At 31.9% G+C, this 20,507-nt stretch overlaps 1 protein-coding gene across 1 annotated transcript; it reads left to right on the forward strand.

Moving 5' to 3' along the window:
* Positions 1-13,396: 13,396 nt before the first annotated feature.
* LOC123198582 (probable pectinesterase/pectinesterase inhibitor 51) lies at positions 13,397-16,092 on the forward strand. The gene is made up of 2 exons (XM_044613293.1): positions 13,397-14,515; positions 15,179-16,092. Exons 1-2 carry the CDS (start codon positions 13,510-13,512, stop codon positions 15,862-15,864), a joined length of 1,692 nt encoding a protein of 563 aa, XP_044469228.1. The 5' UTR covers positions 13,397-13,509; the 3' UTR covers positions 15,865-16,092.
* The last annotated feature ends 4,415 nt before the right edge of the window (positions 16,093-20,507 follow it).

Here is a 20,507-nt window from a genome sequence, read left to right on the forward strand (position 1 = left end):
CGGACTAGTTTGAATGGGAACTAATAACAAATTTGGCCCATATCATAACTAAAATCCATTTTAGTCATTAAACTAAATTGAACTAAAGGTTGAATCAAACGATTCATATTGAATTGTGGTATAACTATCTAGTCAAATCGATATGCCCATCTTGCTAACATTAGCATAACTAAAACTTTTTAAAATCTTAATTATGTTACGTTGATGTTACCAATCTGCCTAATCAATTCGATTGGTTGACTTGTACATTAACCCTTTAACTGGATTAAGACTGAGTTTGAATCTAAAAACATTCATTAAAGGTAATGTTTTAATGATCAGAGGCCCAATTTGAGTTTTTCTTAATTAAACCAATTAGGCTAACGATTAGATAGGGAAAATAATATTATCTGAATATAAATTATTTTTAATATACCAAACTGGCAACTAAATCCCGGTAGAATTGGTCGAACTCCTGTTTGGTCTTCATAGCATTGATGAAAGGTTGACAAACTAGCAACTGGCCAGATTTATTATTCACGAACAGTAAATTTTAGTCCTTCAGCCGGCGTCCCATCCAAGTTACTTGGTTCTTTAACTATTTCTTACCCTTGCAGTTCAATTAACAGGCTGATTTCTAGTCGTTAAGTTCCTGGAAGCTCTTATAAATTTTCGAAGATCGACAATATCCCAAACTTGTTCATAACAACTACCAAAAACCGCAAAAACATATCAATCAATCAAAATTAATTACATCCTAAATAACATCTAGTGATATAAATTAGATCAACAATAAAGAAACTTATATACAAGGAGTGCATAAATTTCATAACCATAATTGCAAAAGCCGCTCGGATTGTTCCTAAGGATTAACTTGAGTGACGAAGTGAAGACACCCCAACAAGAGTGTATAGATTCAAAACTCATTGAAGATATTTTAATATCAAAATTTTGAGCTATTTAACATTTGATTGTAAAGCTGGTCACTAAACTTGAGGTTTCTTCTTGTTTGACTTGGTTGGTTCTGTAAGATTTATTATACATGAGAGAACATAAAATCATGTAATATTAATTCATAGGATCAACGCATAGATCATAAAATATTGAATTAAATATTAGGTTTTTAAGAATATATGAATCACTATGTAATTTGAATCTATAAAACTGTAAATATTATCGGTTGAAATCACCTCTCGATGTAATTTAGTCTTCTATTCTAGAAACCTCTCTCAATAATAACTTTGAATGAATAAGTTATATTGTAAACATACTGCATGCGGTGTTGGAACAAAGACCTAACCAAAGAGAAAAGAATTCGTCGTTGAAGCCAATTTTGGATTTAGGGATTGTGTAAAATAAAGAGAAAAAATGACCTATTTGAAATCAATTTAGTGAATAATAATTCTATGTATATACTAAAAGAAAGTAATCAAAAGGTTTGCAGGTATACCTGCGATCTGAAGACCTCTTCTTGAGTCTTGAAGGCCAAACAATCTTTTCGGAGAGAACTGATGCTTTGTGAAGCTTCATGAATGGTGTTTAAATCAAGTTTCTAATAAAAGAGATGAAGATTGAAGTGCAAAAAATGATTTTGAATTTTTTATTTCGATATTTTTCAAAAATTAATGGAAGATTTCTAATTTGGGGATTATGCAAAATGAAGAGAAAACACGATGACATTTTCCTTCCAATTTCACAAAAAATGAGGTTGTTTTCCAATATTTTCATGCAATCTTATATAATATCAAAACGACATCGTATCAATGTAAATAATCCAATGTGGTTTTGATAGACAAATCAAACCTACCTAGTTTGCTCTAGCTCAAACTCATCAACCTATGCTTTATTAAAGCTCACACAAGCTGAGTTGGCAAATGAACTCGAGTTAGCTTAACTCAAATCCAAGGCTAATGGTATCAAAGCTAGTTTAGGCTTTAAGATTTTTTTAACTTTTAGAAGAAAAAAGGGTGTGATCATTGGGTATTGTCAAAACTCTAATGAAATATTTTTGGAAATTTTTAGACCTCAAACAACATTGGAGTTCCACTCAGTGGTCACAGAAGTCATCAGATGTCCATAATAGGATTAATAAAATCACATATATGGAAAATCTTCATGTAAACTTTAATTCAGAATATAATTTAATATGAACAAACATAGAATACTGAATACTGAATTCCTATATTAAATTGAATATAAAATTAATAATTAGGGATATAAAAAAACCTATTTGAATCATATCTCTAAAACCAAAGATCTTTAGAAACCACCTGAAACTTGAAAATACATTATGACAGGTCTTCCATTCGAGAAACCTCCCTATGATGGCTTTGAATGGGTAAGTGCATCAAAATTAGATTTTGGAGTGGAGACCTAATGTATTTATAAGAAATTATTTGGACCTTCTCATTAAAGGTCTAATAACCGAAGACCTACACTAAATCGTCCTCCCAAACCAATTATACATGTCTTTATTAATCATTCAAGCCCATATGTAAACTGACATTGGACTATCTAATTACCTGGTTTTATAAAAGGAAAATATAATTAATGTTAGCCCATATAGGAAATTTCTAACATTCTCTCACTTGGGAAACATTAATTATTTTTATTTTATTTTAGAAAAGAAAACAATTTTGACTCTCGGGTAATCAACAATTTTAACTTTAAGTGACTACTATTTTATAAAACAAAATAGTCCAAAGATAAATTATACTATAATAAACAATCCAGTTGATATAATTATCAATATCGAATCAAGACATTACTTATGTACTATATCGACATAAGATCGTTCTCGATTACAATTACTAATAATCAAATCAATACGGATCAAGTCTGAGAGTGTGGCAGAATAGCACCCAACAAGGTGATCATAAACAGTGTTATATCTCTGTCAGTCTTATTTATGATTTCTCTCTAACCTTTATGTTTCAAAAGAAACAAGAAAGAATTCCCTTTGCTTCAAATAAAGCCTGTATGTTTCAATTTTGCTCAAGACTAATGAAACATACTCATAACTATCATTCTCAAGGGAAACTTTATCTTAAGACATATGTTGTACCTTAATTTTATACATGCACATATATCCATACATAGATAAATATATATAATCAAACATACATATAACAAGTTTTGCAAAACTTATAATTATAATAAATCGTCCAATAAAATAATGTCATAAAGTCAAATAGAAAATAACCAGAAATTACTTTAAGATTTCCACTAACCTAGGGAATCAAAAGATTCTAACACACCTATATTCATCACATGACCTTTAAAAACAATAGGTCTAAGTCCTTTGGTTAGGGGATGGACCAACATCATATCAGTATTAATATGCTCCATCATGATGTCTTTTTTCTTTATGAGGTCCTTGATTATAAGATATTTTAGCTCTATATGTTTTAACTTGCTACTGACTTTATTATTCTTGCAAAAGAACACAATTGCATAATTATCATAGTAGATCACAAATGGTCTAGAAATAAAGTCAACCACTTAAAGCTCAGAAATATAATTCTTCAACCATATGACATGGGTAGATGTCCCAAAGCAATCAATAAACTTAGTATACATAGTTGAAGATGCTACTGATGTCTACTTAACACTTTTCTAGGATATAACCCTACCTACAAGCTTAAAGATGTATCCTGAAGTGGATTTGAAGTTATCAGGAAATCCACTAAAGTCTGAATCAGAATATCCCACTACCTCAAGAGTTTCCATTCTTTTGTACACAAGTATGAAATCTTTAGTCCTCTGTAAATATCTCATGACTTTCTCTGTTGCTACCCAATTATTAGAACCAAGATTAACAACATATCGACCAAGAACATTCACAACAAAAGTTATGTCAGGTCTCGTGCACACTTGGGCATACAGTAGGCTCTCAATCATACTAGCATATGGTTTATCTTTTATGAATGCCCTTTCAATATCACTTTGAGGACACTACTTGTTACTAAACCTATCCCTTTTTATAACAGGTACATTGCCAGCTCTACAATCTTGCATTTGGAATCTTTTAAGACCATGTTCAATAATGTCTTTTTGGGATAAGCTGAGTAAACAACGATTTCTATCTCAATGGATTTCAATGACAAGAATAAAAGAAGCTTCCCCAAGATATTTCATGTCAAAGGCTCTAGACAAAAACTATTTAGTCTCATAATGCATACTACGATCATTGCTTACAAGCAAAATGTCATCAAAATAGAGTACCAAGAAAATAAACTTGCTCCTATTGATCTTCATATACACATACTGATCAAATTTATTTTTAGTGAAGCCATGTGAGGTCACAACATCATCAAACTTAAGATATCATTGTCGAGAGGTTTGTTTTAAACCATAGATAGACTTCTTAAGTCTACACACCATGTATTGCTTCCTACCAACCACAAAACCATCTAGTTGTTTCATAAACACCTTTTCATCAAGATTGTCATTGAGGAAAAGTTGTCTTTACATCTATCTAATGAAGTTCCAAATCAAAATGTGCTATTAAGGTCATTATGCATCTAAATGAATCCTTTGAGGATATAGGTGAAAATGTCTCATTGAAGTTAATCCCTTTTCTCTGAGTAAACCTTTTTGCAACTAATCTTGCTTTGAATCTGTTTATCTTTCCCTTAGGATCTCTTTTAGTTTTAAAGACCCATTTACAACCAATAGGCTTGAAACCTTCAAATAGCTCCACAAGATCCCAAACCTTATTTTCTTTCATAGATTACATTTTATCTTCCATAGCTTTCATCCATATGTCTAAACTTGAGCTTTTAATTGCTTCAAGGAATGAAATTGGATCAGTCATATCTCTAATATCATACTCAATTTGAGTTAAATAAACATAGATATCTGAAATGATAGCCCTCATTTGTCTTGTTGATCTCTTAAAGCGTATTTCAACTACAGGATCTTGAGTTATATTTTCAGGAATTTTAGTTTATGGTGTAGGGGTTTTATTTAGCTTCAGTAGTTTGTCTTTGCATAGAATCATTTATACCAAAGGGAGGAGGTAGAGGGAATGTAACAACTTTTTCATGATCCTTGATAGGGGAACCAATAATAACAAGAATCTCAACAGATTCTGAAGCATCATAAACATCAAGTTCAAGAAACTTAGCAGTTTGAGACTTAATTATCCTTGTGCCATGAAAAGGACAATAAAATCTGTATCTCTTAGAATGAGATGAGTATCCAACAAAGTAATACTTGATGGAGTGAGGATCAAACTTTTTCTCAATAAGATTATAAATCCTAACCTTAGCAAGGCAACCCCAAACTCAAAATTGGTTAAGATTAGTCTTTCTACCAGTCCATAACTCAAAAGGTGTTTTAAGAGTTGACTTACTAGGAACTCTATTCAGAATATATAAGGCCATTTTGATTAACTCTCTCTAAAGGCATTCAGGCAAATTAGTCTTACTCATCATGTTCTTTACCATATCCATAAGTGTGCGATTACGCTTTTCAACCACACCATTTTGATTAGGACTCCCAAACATAGTATATTGAGCAACAATACCATATTCTTGTAAATACTTGGCAAACTGACCCATATGTTGACTTGAATCTCCATGTCTTCCATAGTACTCACCTCCTCAGTTAGATCTTACTACCTTAATAACTTTCTCCAATTGTTTGTCCGCTTCAGTTATGAAGATCTTAAATTTCTCCAAAGTATAGAGAAAACCATAACAAGAGAAATCCTCAATAAAAGTAATAAAATATTGACAACCATAAATTGTAATAGAGTAGGGCCCACTAATATCAGTGTGAATTACTTCTAATAAATTTGAACTATGAGTTGCCTCCTTTTTTTTCTTGGTTAATTTTCCCCTAATGCAATCAACACAAGCTTCTAGATTCTCAGAATTTAATGAAGGAAAAATATTATCTCTTATTAGTCTTTCAATCATCTCTTTAAATGTATGCCCAAGTTTTTTACGCCACAATAAAAAGGATTTTTCATTAATTAAAGATCTTTTTCCTATATTATTTTCAACATTCATGGAAGCAAGAATATTAGTTAGGGCCAAACACATACAATATAATCCATTGTCCATTACACATTCACCAACAACTTTAGAATTTAAAGATAATGTAACTAGAGATTTTTCAAACTTAAAACAAAATCCAATCTTATTTGAAGTCGAATCTGAAATCAGATTCCTTCTAAATGAAGGTACATAGAATGTATTATTTAAAAGTAATTCAAAACCACCTTTCAACCTAAGGCAAACAACTCCTATATATTTAACTTCAAATTCTGCATGGTTTCCAACTTTAAGTGTCTTCTCAGCCTTACTTGGTCTCCTTTTCCTTTTAAACCCCTGTAAAGTAAAAGCAATATACACAATTGCTCTACTATCAAACCACCAAGAATTTGGGGATATATCAACAAAATTATATTCAAAACACATAAGACTTAATGGGTTACCTCTCTTTTCTAACCAAGACTTATATTTCATGCAATTCTTCTTCATATGACATTTTTTTCTTACAAAAGAAGCATTTACCAAGATCTTTCTCCTCTATCACATTTGATTTTTTCTGACCTTGACCATGTCTTTTATTTCAATCATTTTTAAGAGTAATAGAATTAAACTTGTCTTTCTTATATTTTTTCTTACCATGATCATCCTTAGAATGAGAGACAAAAAGAACCATGTCACTATTTTCCCTCTGTATTTCACACTCCTCAGCAACACACTTAGTAATCAAGTTATCCAAGCTCCAGGGCCCTTTTGTGGTATTATAAGTTATCTTAAGTTGGGAAAAAGTTTGAGGTAGGGTAGCAAGGGCATGATGAACAATAAACTCGTCAGGTAAGGAGATCTTATGATTCTTGAGTTTGTCCTGGATGTGAACAAGCTTCAATATATAGTCCCTAACACCCCTAGATTTTGTGCATCTCATACTAATCAACTCAGTAACAAGAGATGAATCTTCAACATTGTTGGAGATTTGAAATCGTTTCCCTATAGTTGTGAAGATTTCCTTGGTAGTCCCATCAATTGGCAACCCACTGAAAAGATGTTCAGCCACAGTCTTTTTCATAGCCATCAAACATAAACGATTTGACCTCTCCTACTTAGCAAATAAATCCTTCTTTTCAATGGTACTCATATCAATAGTATAAATTGGTTTATCTTAAGCAAGTGTCATATCCTAATCACCTATAGTCATAGCAAACTCAATATCTTGCTTCCATTGCTTGTAATTGCTTCCAATTAGGACCCCAATAGTAGCATTACTATTGTTCACAGAAATAGAGACTAAAAGAAGATAATGCAACAAATTAAAACATGAGCAACAATGAATTAAAATAGCTTTAAAGATAAATAATGAAACTTGATAGGTTATACCTTATAGGGATTCTTCGGGCATCATCATCAACTCACCTTTGGGCATAAAAAATGACATGTAATAAGGGTCCCAAACACAAGGTTATATATATATAAACTTTATAAGGACTTTAGAACATATGATATTCAAAAATAATATCATCTTTGGACAGATATATTTTTTAGATCACAGTTCATCCTCTTCTTGAAAGAGTAACAACTTTATGAGGACATTTAGAACATATAATGTTAAAAAATAATATCACTTTTAGGTAGATATATTTTCTAAATCATAGTTCATCCTCCAATTTTGGAGATCGGTTGATTTTTGTAATTAACCTTATTTTTTCTTTATATTTAATACACACAATAACCACCTTTGGGTAGGAAATTATATGCATTAAAATTACTGAATGTATCATTCCTAAAGCGAACATTTTGTAAGCCTTAAAATGTGTCACTTTGGTGATTGATATTTTAAGAACTCATAAATTATTCCCTGATACAAAATCATGTTGCTTTAATTTAAGATTTCATGAAACTTAATACTTTATGATCTTTGATAGTCTTTTCCTAAGTCTGTTGCATCTAATTTTATGAACATTAGTTGACAAATTTTATCCAAAATATTTAAATTTTAATAATTTTAAGCCTTAAGAGTAGGGATGACAATGGGGAGGGGCGGGGAGGGGATATCAATCCCCGTCCCCGTCCCCGTCCCTGTCCCCGTAGGGGATATCAATCCCCGTCCCCGTTACGAGGATAAAAAAGAATCTTCGTCCCCTCCCTATGAAGAAAAATCCCTTCCTCGTCCCCGAGCGAAAAATCCCCTCCCCATACCCATAAATATAAATTTTAATTCCTTTATGTATTTCAATAAATAAAATAAATCATATTCTTCCAAAATATTACTTACTACAAGAGCTACAAAATATTCATTGTTACTTTAGTTCAAATACAAAGTTTTCATAAAATCTAATAATATGCAATAATCAATCTCTTTATTAGTAGCTCTTCATATATGTGATTTAGGGTAATTTTATAATAACATTAAATTTAACACTTTTCATTCACTTCAATTGATTTTATCAAGTTTATAATTTGTTTTTTTTTTTTTTGTGTAAAACCTGATGAATTGACTAACTAAGTTTTGAAGTTGAAATAGAATTAATTTTGATGCATTTGCATTTTATGAAAATAAGATTCTGGGGTTTTTTTAATATATTAGATTAATAGTTCAGAAATTAGTAAAAGCTGATAATTGATAATTCAAAAATTAGTAAAATTAAAGTTATAGTTTTAATAAATCACAATGTTTTTTTCTAGAACTTAATAGTTTAGAAATTATTATATTAATATATTAAATTTAGGAGGTGAGGTGGGGTGGGGTGGGGAGGGGAGGGGAGGGGACATATGTATCCCAGTCCCCTACCCGTCCTCGATTACAGGAATTTTTTTCGTCTCCATCCCCCTTTTCCCCGTTGTTATCGGGGAATCCCCTCCCCGTTAGGGTCGGGAAGGGTCGGGGCCCCTAAAATCTGATCCAAATTGTCATCCCTACTTAAGAGAGTAAAACATGCCAACACAACAAGCAAATAGTATTATACGTGCCACCACAATCTAAGGAAAATATTTCACGCACCTTCACATTCTGCTAGAATGAATGACGAGCTGTTATGTGCTTTCACACGCTCAAACATGCTTTCACGTTCTCAGACACATGTTCATACGCTTCAACACATCTTCATGGTACGTAGATTCACGTGTACAATACTCGATCCGCTTGGGCCAAGTTAGCCCATATGTAGCTTGGGTCAAATGACCTAGTTTGATCAAATTTGGTCAAACAGGTTATTTGACCCTACAGGTCAGTTAATCGGGTTAGGAAAACTCGAGTTTGACCTGTGACACCAAAAACCCTAATAGCTAATTTTCTTGATTTCTTCTGCTTGATTCCACCACGGTCGACCACCAGTTTGATCCCCAATTGTAATAAAACTATTTTCTATCAAGATTCAGCCATCAAGAATGATGCTGGCGATGGAATTTGGTCGTGACTACATGGCAACAACCAAAACACAAAAAAAACGGGACAATTCGATGTGGGAAGAGATCATCGACAACCCTCCAGTCATAGGAAAGTTCACTGTGGTTGCCACAGCTCACACTGGCAGCAAATTCGACAATGCCACCATTGACGTGCACTATTACTTATTCTAGGGTTTGTTTATACATCCATATTTTAATCAAAATAATAATAATAATTAAACAAAATAATAATAATCATAATAAACCCTAAACTGAATTTAAAAACAACTCTAATTTCAATTCTCATAAAGTCTAGATTCTATATCTATGTTAATTTGCTCTGATACCATATGTAAGCTTTAATTTAGAATATAACTTAATATGAACATACATAGAATATAGAATACTGAATTCCTATATTAAATTGAATATAAAATTAATAATTAGAGATATAAAAAAGCTTGTTTGAGTCATATCTCTGAAACCAAAGATCTTTAGAAATCACCTGACACTTGAAAACATGTTATGACAGGTCTTCCACTCCAAAACCCTTCTTATGACGCCTTTGAATGAGTAAGCGTATCAAAATTAGATTTTGAAGTGGGAACGTAACCTATTTATAAGAAATTATCTAGACTTTCTCATTAAAAGTCTAATAACCAAAAGCCCACACTAAACCGTTTACCCAGACTGATAACTTTTAAGTGTATTAGATATGTCTTTATTGATAACTTAAGTCCATCTATAAACTAATATTGGATAATCTAATTATCCGATTTTATTAAAAAAAATATAATTAATGTTAGTCCATATAGAAAATTTCTAACACTTCAGACCTAGCTAAAAAAGATTGGAAGTTGTTGATCTACAACCAAACACCATAGAAAGCTATAAATCTACTGCCAAAAGTTGTCGGAAGTTTTGAGCTATGGTATGTCGAAAGTTTCCTAATCTGCTAGAAGTCAATGAAAGTGTCACATCTATTGCCAGAATTTGTTGACCTATTGCTTGTTCAAAATGTCAAATTTCCCAGAAGTTGTTAGAAGTTTCTGGTTAATTTGTTGGAAAGGGTTGTTGAAAAATCTAACACACAATCCAGTGTGTTATCACAAGGAGTAAAAAAAGCAATAACTTGTATCCTGTAGTAGCGTTGAAGCTGACTTTAAAGTCTTATCACAAGAAGTTTGCAAGCTACTGTGACTAAAAAGATTAATGACAAACTAGAGGATTTACTTGACAGGTTCTAAAAAAGCTCTATAGCAATGGTAAATTTGCAATCAACATAACACACAATCCACTGCATCAAGTGTAACACCAATATATACATTTCAAGGGCAAAATTTATTACATGTATATGTGATTATGTGTGTGCAGTAAAAGTTAGAAGTTGAAACAAGTAATTATATAGAGTTTTTAAGTTGATAAAGTGTTGCACATAAAGGTTGCACGCCCATTCATCCGACGCCACGTCAGTAGAATAAATAACGTGCACGTTAGAAAATTCAAAATAGGCCACAACCATGCAAGCTTACGATGCACCTTTGTGCACTCAGTTACAACTGGAAAAAATTATAAAAAGGTATGTTATCCGATCATTACATCCCATAATTTTCAAATGCATTCTTATCTATATTCATGAGTGAGTGAATTGATTACCTTGATCTCTGGTGACTATAGCAGATTCCGGCAGTCGAGAAGGTGCTTTCCGGTGAACTAAAGAAGGTTGTTTCGGTCGCACTTTGCTGTGTGGAGGGACAAGAGTGTTGTTTCTGTTCATATGAAGATAAAGCACGATCTGTAATGATTAAACTAGACCTGATTCTTAGTATTGTAATCTGAATACCTATAAGTGATCTTAGCTTTATAATAACCATGTTTAGGACCCGTTGGAAGGATTATATGTATAAATATTGTGTGATCTGGTCTGCTATGTGGTATTTCTTTGCATAATTCTTGTGATAATAGAAAAGGGAAAGTTGTATTTTGTGTTGAATATGCAAGAGGCATGGGTATATAAGTGTATGATATGTGTATAAACATATATTCATGTATGAGTTATAGTAGATTTTCCGGCTTACAAAACATGTTAAAGATCATTATATAAACATAGGTATCGTTTTGATGCAAAGTCATGATAGAAAATAACCTTGAAATATGCTATGTATAATCATCTTGAGGAAATGTATGGCTGTGACATATCTTAAATTTTAGGCCAAAAGACATAGTCCCACCTAAGGTATATTGAAAACCCAAACTAGTACCCGCTAAATATGGAAAACTTAAACTCCCACCCATTTATTAAAATTTATTGTTAGAGTTAAGGGCAAAAATGTCATTTATTTAAAATATTAAAAAATTTAAAATTTTATCACATTCTCCCACCTAAAGTTTGAAAGGTTAACTTTTCCCCCTAAGGTTTTTCTTTTCTTTCTTCGATGATTGGAATTCAATCAGTTGACTTTGTCTTCCCATCCATACGTTCGTCGAGACTCCTTCTCCCCCTCTTCAATTTGATTCCATTGAAACAGGTTTCTCTTCTTTTGTTGGCTTCTAGAAACTTGAAACACAATTCGTTGGCTTTTAACGTGTCTTGATCTGGACAAAGAGCAAGCATTTGGGGGAAACACTCCAGATGTTGATCTTCAATAGGATGAAGACGAATCATCTTTATTTGGCCGAATAAACAAAGATGGTGTTTCGTCGTCTTCATCAATGTTTCGTCATCTTCTGACAAAATCCCAAGCGACAGTGGTCGATCTTCTCACCTAGGGAAATACTTCATCGTCTTCTGAACTTCGACAACAACAACAATGGTCGTCAGAGAAGCAAAAAAGAAAATACAAACCCTAAGGTGTAATTGATCACTTTTTAAACTTTAAATGGGGAAAAAATATATTTTTAAACATAAGGTGAAAAATATGATAAAGTTTTATTATTTTAAATATTTTTAATTAATTTATATTTTTATCTTTAATTTTAATAAATGAGTAAAAATTTAAATTTTCTATATTAAATATATACCAATTTGGGTTATCAATAAACCTCGGTGGAAATAAGTCTTTTGGCCTAAATTTTATGATTTGCACATCTTATATGGTCATATTCCTGCAAAGGACATTTATGTTGTCCCACGTAGACTAGACAGCTAAGAATGACAATACAAAAGACTGTACTACCATACATAAGTTTAAATTATCATTTACTCACTAGTCACTAATGATCTCCCGATTTTCTCAATTTCCATAACTATTGTAAAAACTCAATGATCCGAATTAGCTCGATTTTAAAAGTTGATTATATTTGATTTAACTTAATTCAAATTTTTTTTATTCAAATTCAAATAAAAAGATTTAACTATTTTTTAATTCAAATAAAACTAAAGTCAAGGGGTGTTCAATTGAATCCAGCTAAAATTCAAGACTTGGATCAATTAGTTAAGATTCATAGCTTGATTCAATTTGAATTCATGGCTCGAATCAGCTCAAATTTAATAGTTTAAATTGATAATTCAAATTCATAGTTTGATTCAGTTCGAATTAGTGGCTCAAATTAAAATTTTGAATATTATTTAGGTAAAACAACGTTGTTTTACCTAAATAATATTCAAATTTTTAATTTGAGCCACTAATTCGAACTGTTGTTTTATCAATGAATCACAAACTCAACTCATGAATCTAAATCATGCTTTCAAACTATTAATTTAAGTCAAACCAAATTACAAAATTCAAATAATTGATTTGAGTTACAAAATCGAGTTAAAATCAAACTGAACTAAGTTAAGTTATTTTTATTCAAATCAAATTTGAGTCAAATTTAATTTTGGCTTGACAAAATCAAACCAGACTATTTTTTATTCGCACCAAATTAGAGTCCAAAGCTATTCAGGCTCAGCCTGCCCGAATCCACCCCACTCCTCTTCCTACTTTCCCATTCGCATTTTCATTCTTTAAACCGTGCTTTCTTCTTATCCTCGGACGTTACCGTCTTCTTTCAATCGACTCAATTCAAAAAAGTTACTTTTCCCCCAAAATGCCACTGGCTAGAAACAAATCCCGTGACTCTTTCACTTTCGTTTCTCGTGAATATTTTAAAACAACAGCCAATTATTCTCAAACAAATTCCCTTCCTTTTTTACCTCGATAAATACCCGATGCCAATCAAATGGCCTCCCAAGAAACCAAAAAGCAGATTTCTCATCCTCCTCTTCATGGCCTCCCTTCTCCTCACCCTCTCCTTTTTCTCCCTCTTCCTCTTCTTCTCACTCTCCTCCGCCTCCCACCGTAATCACCTCCCGAAACTAATCCAACCGTCTGAAGAAATCCCCCAAATTGCTTTGGCCTGCAAGGCCACACGTGACCCTGTCACTTGCCAATCCTCCCTCTCCGAATCTAAACAAGTCCCAGCCAACCCAACGCCGTCGCAAATGATCCAAGCCGCCATCTGGGTCTCCTCAGAAAACCTCAAGACCGCTGTGGTTAAAGTTCAGTCTATTTTAGACTCTTCCGGAGGCAATCAGAACCGTTCCAATGCGGCTAAGAATTGTCTAGAGCTGCTCGGGTATTCGGAGAAACGGACCCAATCGGCTAACGACGCTCTGCCACGTGGCAAAATCAAGGACGCACGCGCATGGTACAGTGCAGCTTTAACTTATCAGTATGACTCCTGGTCGGCGTTGAAGTATGTGAATGACACGAAGTTGGTGGGCGAAACGATGTCGTTCTTGAACTCTTTGATGCAGCTGACAAGTAACGCCTTGAGTATGATGATGTCGTTTGATAATTTCGGTGACGATTTCAACACTTGGCGGGCGCCCGAGACGGAGCGGACCGGATTCTGGGAGAAGGACAGGTCGAAAGCGGCCCACCTGGGATTTAATGGCGGGTTCCCTTCCGATTTAACGGCGGACGTGACGGTGTGTAAGGACGGGAGTTGTAATTACAAGACGGTACAGGACGCCGTTAACGCGGCGCCGGAAAATCTGGCAACACGTAGGTTCGTTATAAACATAAAGGCGGGAGTTTATGAGGAGATCGTTCGGGTGGCGTTTGAGAAAAAGAACGTGGTGTTCTTGGGAGACGGCATGGGTAAAACAGTAATTTCTGGTTCTTTGAATACAGGCCTGATGGGAATCACAACATTCAAAACTGCCACTGTTGGTAGGTCTCAAATCTAAATTATGATTTTATGAAATGTGTTCTTTCTTCTTAAAAATAAAAGTAATAAGAATAATCTATCAAAAATACTTCAACTTTAAAACTATTTTCTGGGTAAGGTATGAAATTATTAAAAATATTGAAAATGTGAGAGGATAGAATATTGTCGAATCATCATCTGTTAGAATAAAATTATCTTAAAAATAAATTATACAAATTTATATATAAGTAATATAATTGATAATTTTTATTACACTTTAAAATGACTTAATCGGGTGTCACTTTCTGTAAATTTTCCAATTCTCACCTAACGCACTTTATTGGTGAAGAGTTATTGCTTGATTGATGGAGTTTTGAGCATTTTTTACTTTCAATTATTGGTTTTTGTCATTATTTTTGCCACCCAGCTGCCATTTTGGTTTAAAGATTTCATTAATTCTGGTAGATGAATTATCTTTTACAACAAAGTTAACTGAGGGGTAAATTATGTTATTGGGGTGACGTTATTGTGATTTGGTAGAAACTGATGTGAATTCTTGAATGAAAACGGAATTAGAAGGGGAAGTGGTTGTGGAAGTGGAACATATCTGCTTTTAAGTTTTTTCCTTGATGAAGTCTTTGGTTATTGTTGTCGTTGTTTTGATGCCTTTGATGGTGATGTTACAGGAGTTGTTGGAGACGGGTTCATGGCAAGTGGTGTTACATTCCAGAACACAGCAGGTCCGGATGCGCATCAGGCAGTTGCCTTCAGATCAGATAGTGATCTATCCATTGTTGAGAACTGTGAATTCTTGAGCAATCAAGACACTCTTTATGCTCACTCCCTCCGCCAGTTCTATAGAAACTGCCGCATCCAGGGCAATGTGGACTTCATTTTTGGAAACTCCCCTGCATTTTTCCAGGATTGCCAGATCTTAGTTGCTCCACGGCAAATCAATCCAGAAAAAGGCGAGAACAATGCTGTCACAGCTCAGGGTAGAACTGACCCTGCTCAATCTACAGGTTTTGTTTTCCAGAATTGTCTGATCAATGGCACCGAAGATTACATAAAGCTTTATCTCGAAAAGCCTAAAGTGCACAAGACTTACCTTGGAAGACCATGGAAAGAATTCTCGAGGACGGTTCTTATTCACTGTACCTTGGAAGCACTCATACAACCAGATGGCTGGATGCCATTCAACGGGGACTTTGCTCTGAAAACACTCTACTACGGAGAGTTTGAGAATTCTGGACCCGGATCTGATACTTCTAAGAGAGTTCCGTGGAGTAGCCACATTCCGGCAGAGCATGTTAATACATATTCAGTGCAGAATTTTATTCAGGGGAATGAATGGATATCAACATCATCTTAAGTCATTGAATCTGCTGTATTTTTATCTTCAGAATCTGTATAATTTGGCAGAAAAATGAGTAGGAAATTTCGGAATGTAAACCCTTGTGAAAATACATTCCGAAATTTCTATAGGCAATTTCTAAAGACCTCTTTTACCTAAAAAAAATTAGTGTTTTAGTGGAGTGATCTGTCTATCTAGAAAATAATTTTAAAAAATTAAATATATCTTAATAAGAGTTTTTTTTTTAATTTATTTTCTTATATTTTATTGAGTAATTGTATTTTATATTATGTCACTTAATTTAATCAGATTAAGTTTTAAACTCTATTTGTTAAAATGATTTAAACTAATTTAAATCAAATACTCACTACATTATATACCTTTCATTTACATAAGTGATCCATCTCTTACGTAAGTGTTTTAGATGATAATTTTTTTTTCTTCTGTCGTTTATTTCCATGTGACAACCATTGACTTAATACAATCGAGTTACAAAATATGATCCATAACTCCACAATTTACTATTGTATTCTTGACGGGATGATGTATATTTAAGTTTTTTAGATGTCTTTAGGTGAGTGATGTTTTGAGAGCATACGTACATCATCATTTTATAAAATTCAAATCACTTGAAAGAGACAGCATACAAGAATATTTAATTGGTTCATTTAACTACAAATTTATTAAGCAATAACGGAAGGTTAGTGTTTGTTTATATTCGTAAATTATAATCACTGATTTTATCTTGCATATTTCTATTTTTTGTGCATGGATAAAGACTATATTTATGTCCAATATTTGGTATTAGAGTATCAAATAATGTAATAAAATTTTAATTTTTTTAAATATTTTAAAAAATAATAATTTATATTTAACTATAATAATAAAATTTAATAAATAAATAGGTATTTAAATTTTTGATAATTGACGGATGAGAATTTAGGCACACTCTTTGGCCATATGTTAAAAGTCTAATAGTGTATTGCGTTAGGTGAAATGCCAAAAAATCTTTGTTGGGTGGGTCAATTAAGTATGATGCCATGTGGAGATTGACAACAACACCCTTCCAACGATTATAGCTAAAAATAAACTTAACTCGTTGAAGCCATAAAAAATGCACGAGTTCTCCATTTAATTTATTTCTAAACCTCAAAAGCAATTAGAAAATATTTAATTTTAATTTTTTTTTAAATTATCATTTACCTAATTTTCTAATTTGTTCTAACTTCTTTACTTCATTATGATATCAAAGTTGCAAGGATGTTCGAAGAAATATTATTTTTAAAAACAAGAAAAAAAAATATAATTCAATGAATAGATTATGATATTGTAATTGCAATGTTTAAAAAGTAGAAAAATGTGTTAAAGATTTTGTTGTAAGATTAAACTATGTAGACTATCGCCAATATATCTATTTATTCAACCAATTTTCAATTCAATAACTACTATTGATTTATTTGTTTGCATAAAGATTATAAAATACTAATGATACAAGAATTAAACAAACCCGATGGACCATAATTGACGGAAAATCCATTCCGAATTTGATTGATTGCCAATATGTGAAACTAGACTTTTTTTTTTCTCATATCCTATCAAATGACGATGTTTTAATAGATGAATAATCGCATAGATTGGGGAAGGGGATGTAATCTCATTTTATAATAGTTTATTGAACCCTTTAATTAAAGGTTTAATAAACTCAATAGTCTACATTTACATTGTTATAACCCAGGTTTTTATATGAAATGTATGGAACATTTATAATATGATCACATAATGCCCATAAAACTTAATTCACCAGACTATACATTTATTTAGATTTTATCAAAATAAAACAAGATTAACATTTGTTCATATTCGAGAAATTTTCTAACATTTGATACAAATAGTCCTTTTCATAATTTCAATATTAGGTTGAGATTCTAGTTTCGTATTTACATTTATAATAAATAATTTGTGTACAACATGAATATAAAAGTTTAGTTAATGACGTGTTATTATGTGATTATATAATTTTGAATTACATATAAAATAATATTCACTTATATAATGATATATTCATATTTATATTACCATTTATACCTATTATTAATGCATATAATTATGAAGAAAGGATCCATCAACCTTATCAAAAGGAGATTCTTGCCATATTTTTTTTTCTTGACTTGTTGGCAGGGAAAAATTGGAAAGGTGACAATTATTTAAGCCTCAACTAAAGTAATGCTTATTTTTCTTGACTTCTTGTAGCACCATGCATTGTGAAGACACTGTCATCGTCCATGAAAATGAAAAAAGCTTGCACCATTCAATAATAAAAAAAGATGGTGGGCAAAGCAAGTCGGCATTTTCTTCTATATAATTCATTGAATGATTGACATAGTCTTTAAGTAAACGGATAAAACATATAGAGATGGTGATTATACCCCAAAATTCGAGCCGTCTTGTTTTGTAGGGTGTAGGGATTTTCCGAAATAAGAGGAGACGGGAGTAAATGTCTTCTTGATGTATACTTGCTCTACCAATTTTATTAAATTGTCTTCATATATTAAATAAATACCAAAAGGTCATTCCTATAAAGTCTAACGCTATTTCATTTTTTCCCAAGCTCACAATTTCAACATGATCTATTAATTCAAGACAATGCAACACAAAAAATGAGATTAGAGTTGAGATTTTTTTTTTTTTTACAGAAAATTTATTTTTGGCCAATCTAATACAATTTAAAATTAAATTAAGTAATGCTAAGATTAACAAGAAATAACTTAAACTAACTTGATCTAATTCGAATGTTTATATAAATATTATTTTAGTAAAATTTGTTATGGATCAATCATAGAAATGTCAAAAGACAATATCAATAACAATTAAAATATTTACAAATTGTATATAATTGTATCTTTATATAATTGTAATTATTCATATTATTCTTGATTTTATTTGAATATTTTATTTTATTATTCTTTTGTGAAAATGCAATTTAGTTAATAAGATTATTGACTAAAATGGGACAAGATAATTTTTATTTTAAAAGGTCTTAGCATGTAATTTTTATACTATTTGTAAACAAAATCAAATCATATATTCGGTAAATAAATTAAATCACTAAAAACACTTACGATAGTGAAAACAATAAACAATTTCAAATCAATTTGAATTATGTTGGAACAACCCGACCATTAAAGGGTTTGGTTAAAATTGAAAATTTTCAGCATAATTTTAATTCAAATTAGATTAGAGTTAAAGATTTTTGACCTAAAACTTAAACTAACATAATACAAACATAATTTGATGATACAAACTACCAAGTTTTCCTGTAAACTCTAATCATCTCATTCTCCACTCTTTCGTCGGCTCTGCTATTTGCTTTAGAATCCAGACGCCCAATCAAGGTAATTTTCTTCTCCATAGTTTAATATAATGTAAAATGCACACTGTCCAAAAAGAAAGTCCCATTCTAGTTCATTCCCTCCGTCGGCTTATTTCCTATAAGTTGTATGTCGTGTTCTGCTTCTCTTATATTCACCTCGGAATTATTATTATTATTTTGGTAAATCTTTTGGCAAAAGACTACAACATCAACAAGAAGCTTAGTATTTACACCGAGGCTCTTTTGCAAGATTTCAACATTGAAGCGTAAGTCAGTTTTTTCTGTGAATTTTTTTTTCTTTTTCAATCAAAATACTGGTTTAATATTTAGAGTTTAATTTCCCGTTTCATGAATAATGCTATGTTTCTTTGACCTTATCAATTTGGAGGCTCAAATTACTGTATTCCTCACTCAAAACCTATTTGAAAGTTTTTAAGTAAAATTTTGAGTGTAATTTCTAGCCTGAAATCACCATTTTCTTGTTAAAGATTAATGCAGAAAATATACATTTCTTAAAATGGTGACATTGTCTTTTATTTGCTCAATTTGTAGTTACTAAAAGTCCAAATCTAAAGTATTGTGGGTAGTGTTTACAATTTGTAGGAGTTATGTGTAAAGTGGTGAATATGTTTCTAGTTTGTATGAGTTATGTGTTAAGTGGTGATTCTGTTTCTAATTTACATGAGAAAATATGTTATCATTTTATTTGTTGTGTTACTTGTGTATTTAAAGATGGCTTGATGCATAATAAAGTTGTAATTTTTTTGCTCAATATTTATTGTATTTATAACCTGTTTGATAAAAGTTTTCTCTAATTTTTTACCTCTTTATTTTTGTCATTTTAGAGAGACGCTTGTGAGAGTATAATAACCATTGTATTTTTAACATCTAGTATAAAAGCACCAATTGATTTTCTATGGCTAACAACAATGTTGGCATTATTCCATCAATTCCTTCCATTCCTATTCTCAAAGGAAGTGGATATGATGCTTGGACTACCAAAATGAAGACTCTTTTCAACTCTCAAGACTTGTGGGATTTGGTAAAGAGAGGGTACATTGAAGTGGGAGTTTCATTTGAGGTTCTAAGAGATCGTCAAAAAAAAGATGCAAAAGCGTTTTTCTTCATTCAACAACTTGTGGATGAAGCTATTTTTCCATGCCACCAAGTTGAAGGAAGCATGGGACCTTCTTTAAAAATGTTATCAAGGTACTTCAAATTTGTAAACTGTCAAGTAGCAAACTCTTCGATGGAATTTTGAAGGTTCTTTTATGAAAGATGGAGAGACTCT

The sequence above is a fragment of the Mangifera indica genome, chromosome 16, assembly GCF_011075055.1.
Source record: "Mangifera indica cultivar Alphonso chromosome 16, CATAS_Mindica_2.1, whole genome shotgun sequence".
NCBI lineage: Eukaryota > Viridiplantae > Streptophyta > Magnoliopsida > Sapindales > Anacardiaceae > Mangifera > Mangifera indica.

What these genes read in the sequence shown, in the direction of transcription:
- LOC123198582 (XM_044613293.1), top strand. Translation starts at nt 13,510, where the DNA reads ATGCCAATCAAATGGCCTCCCAAGAAACCAAAAAGCAGATTTCTCATC. An exon ending in ATTCAAAACTGCCACTGTTG is followed by an intron (nt 14,516 to 15,178) that starts GTAGGTCTCAAA and finishes GTGATGTTACAG; the next exon opens with GAGTTGTTGGAGACGGGTTC.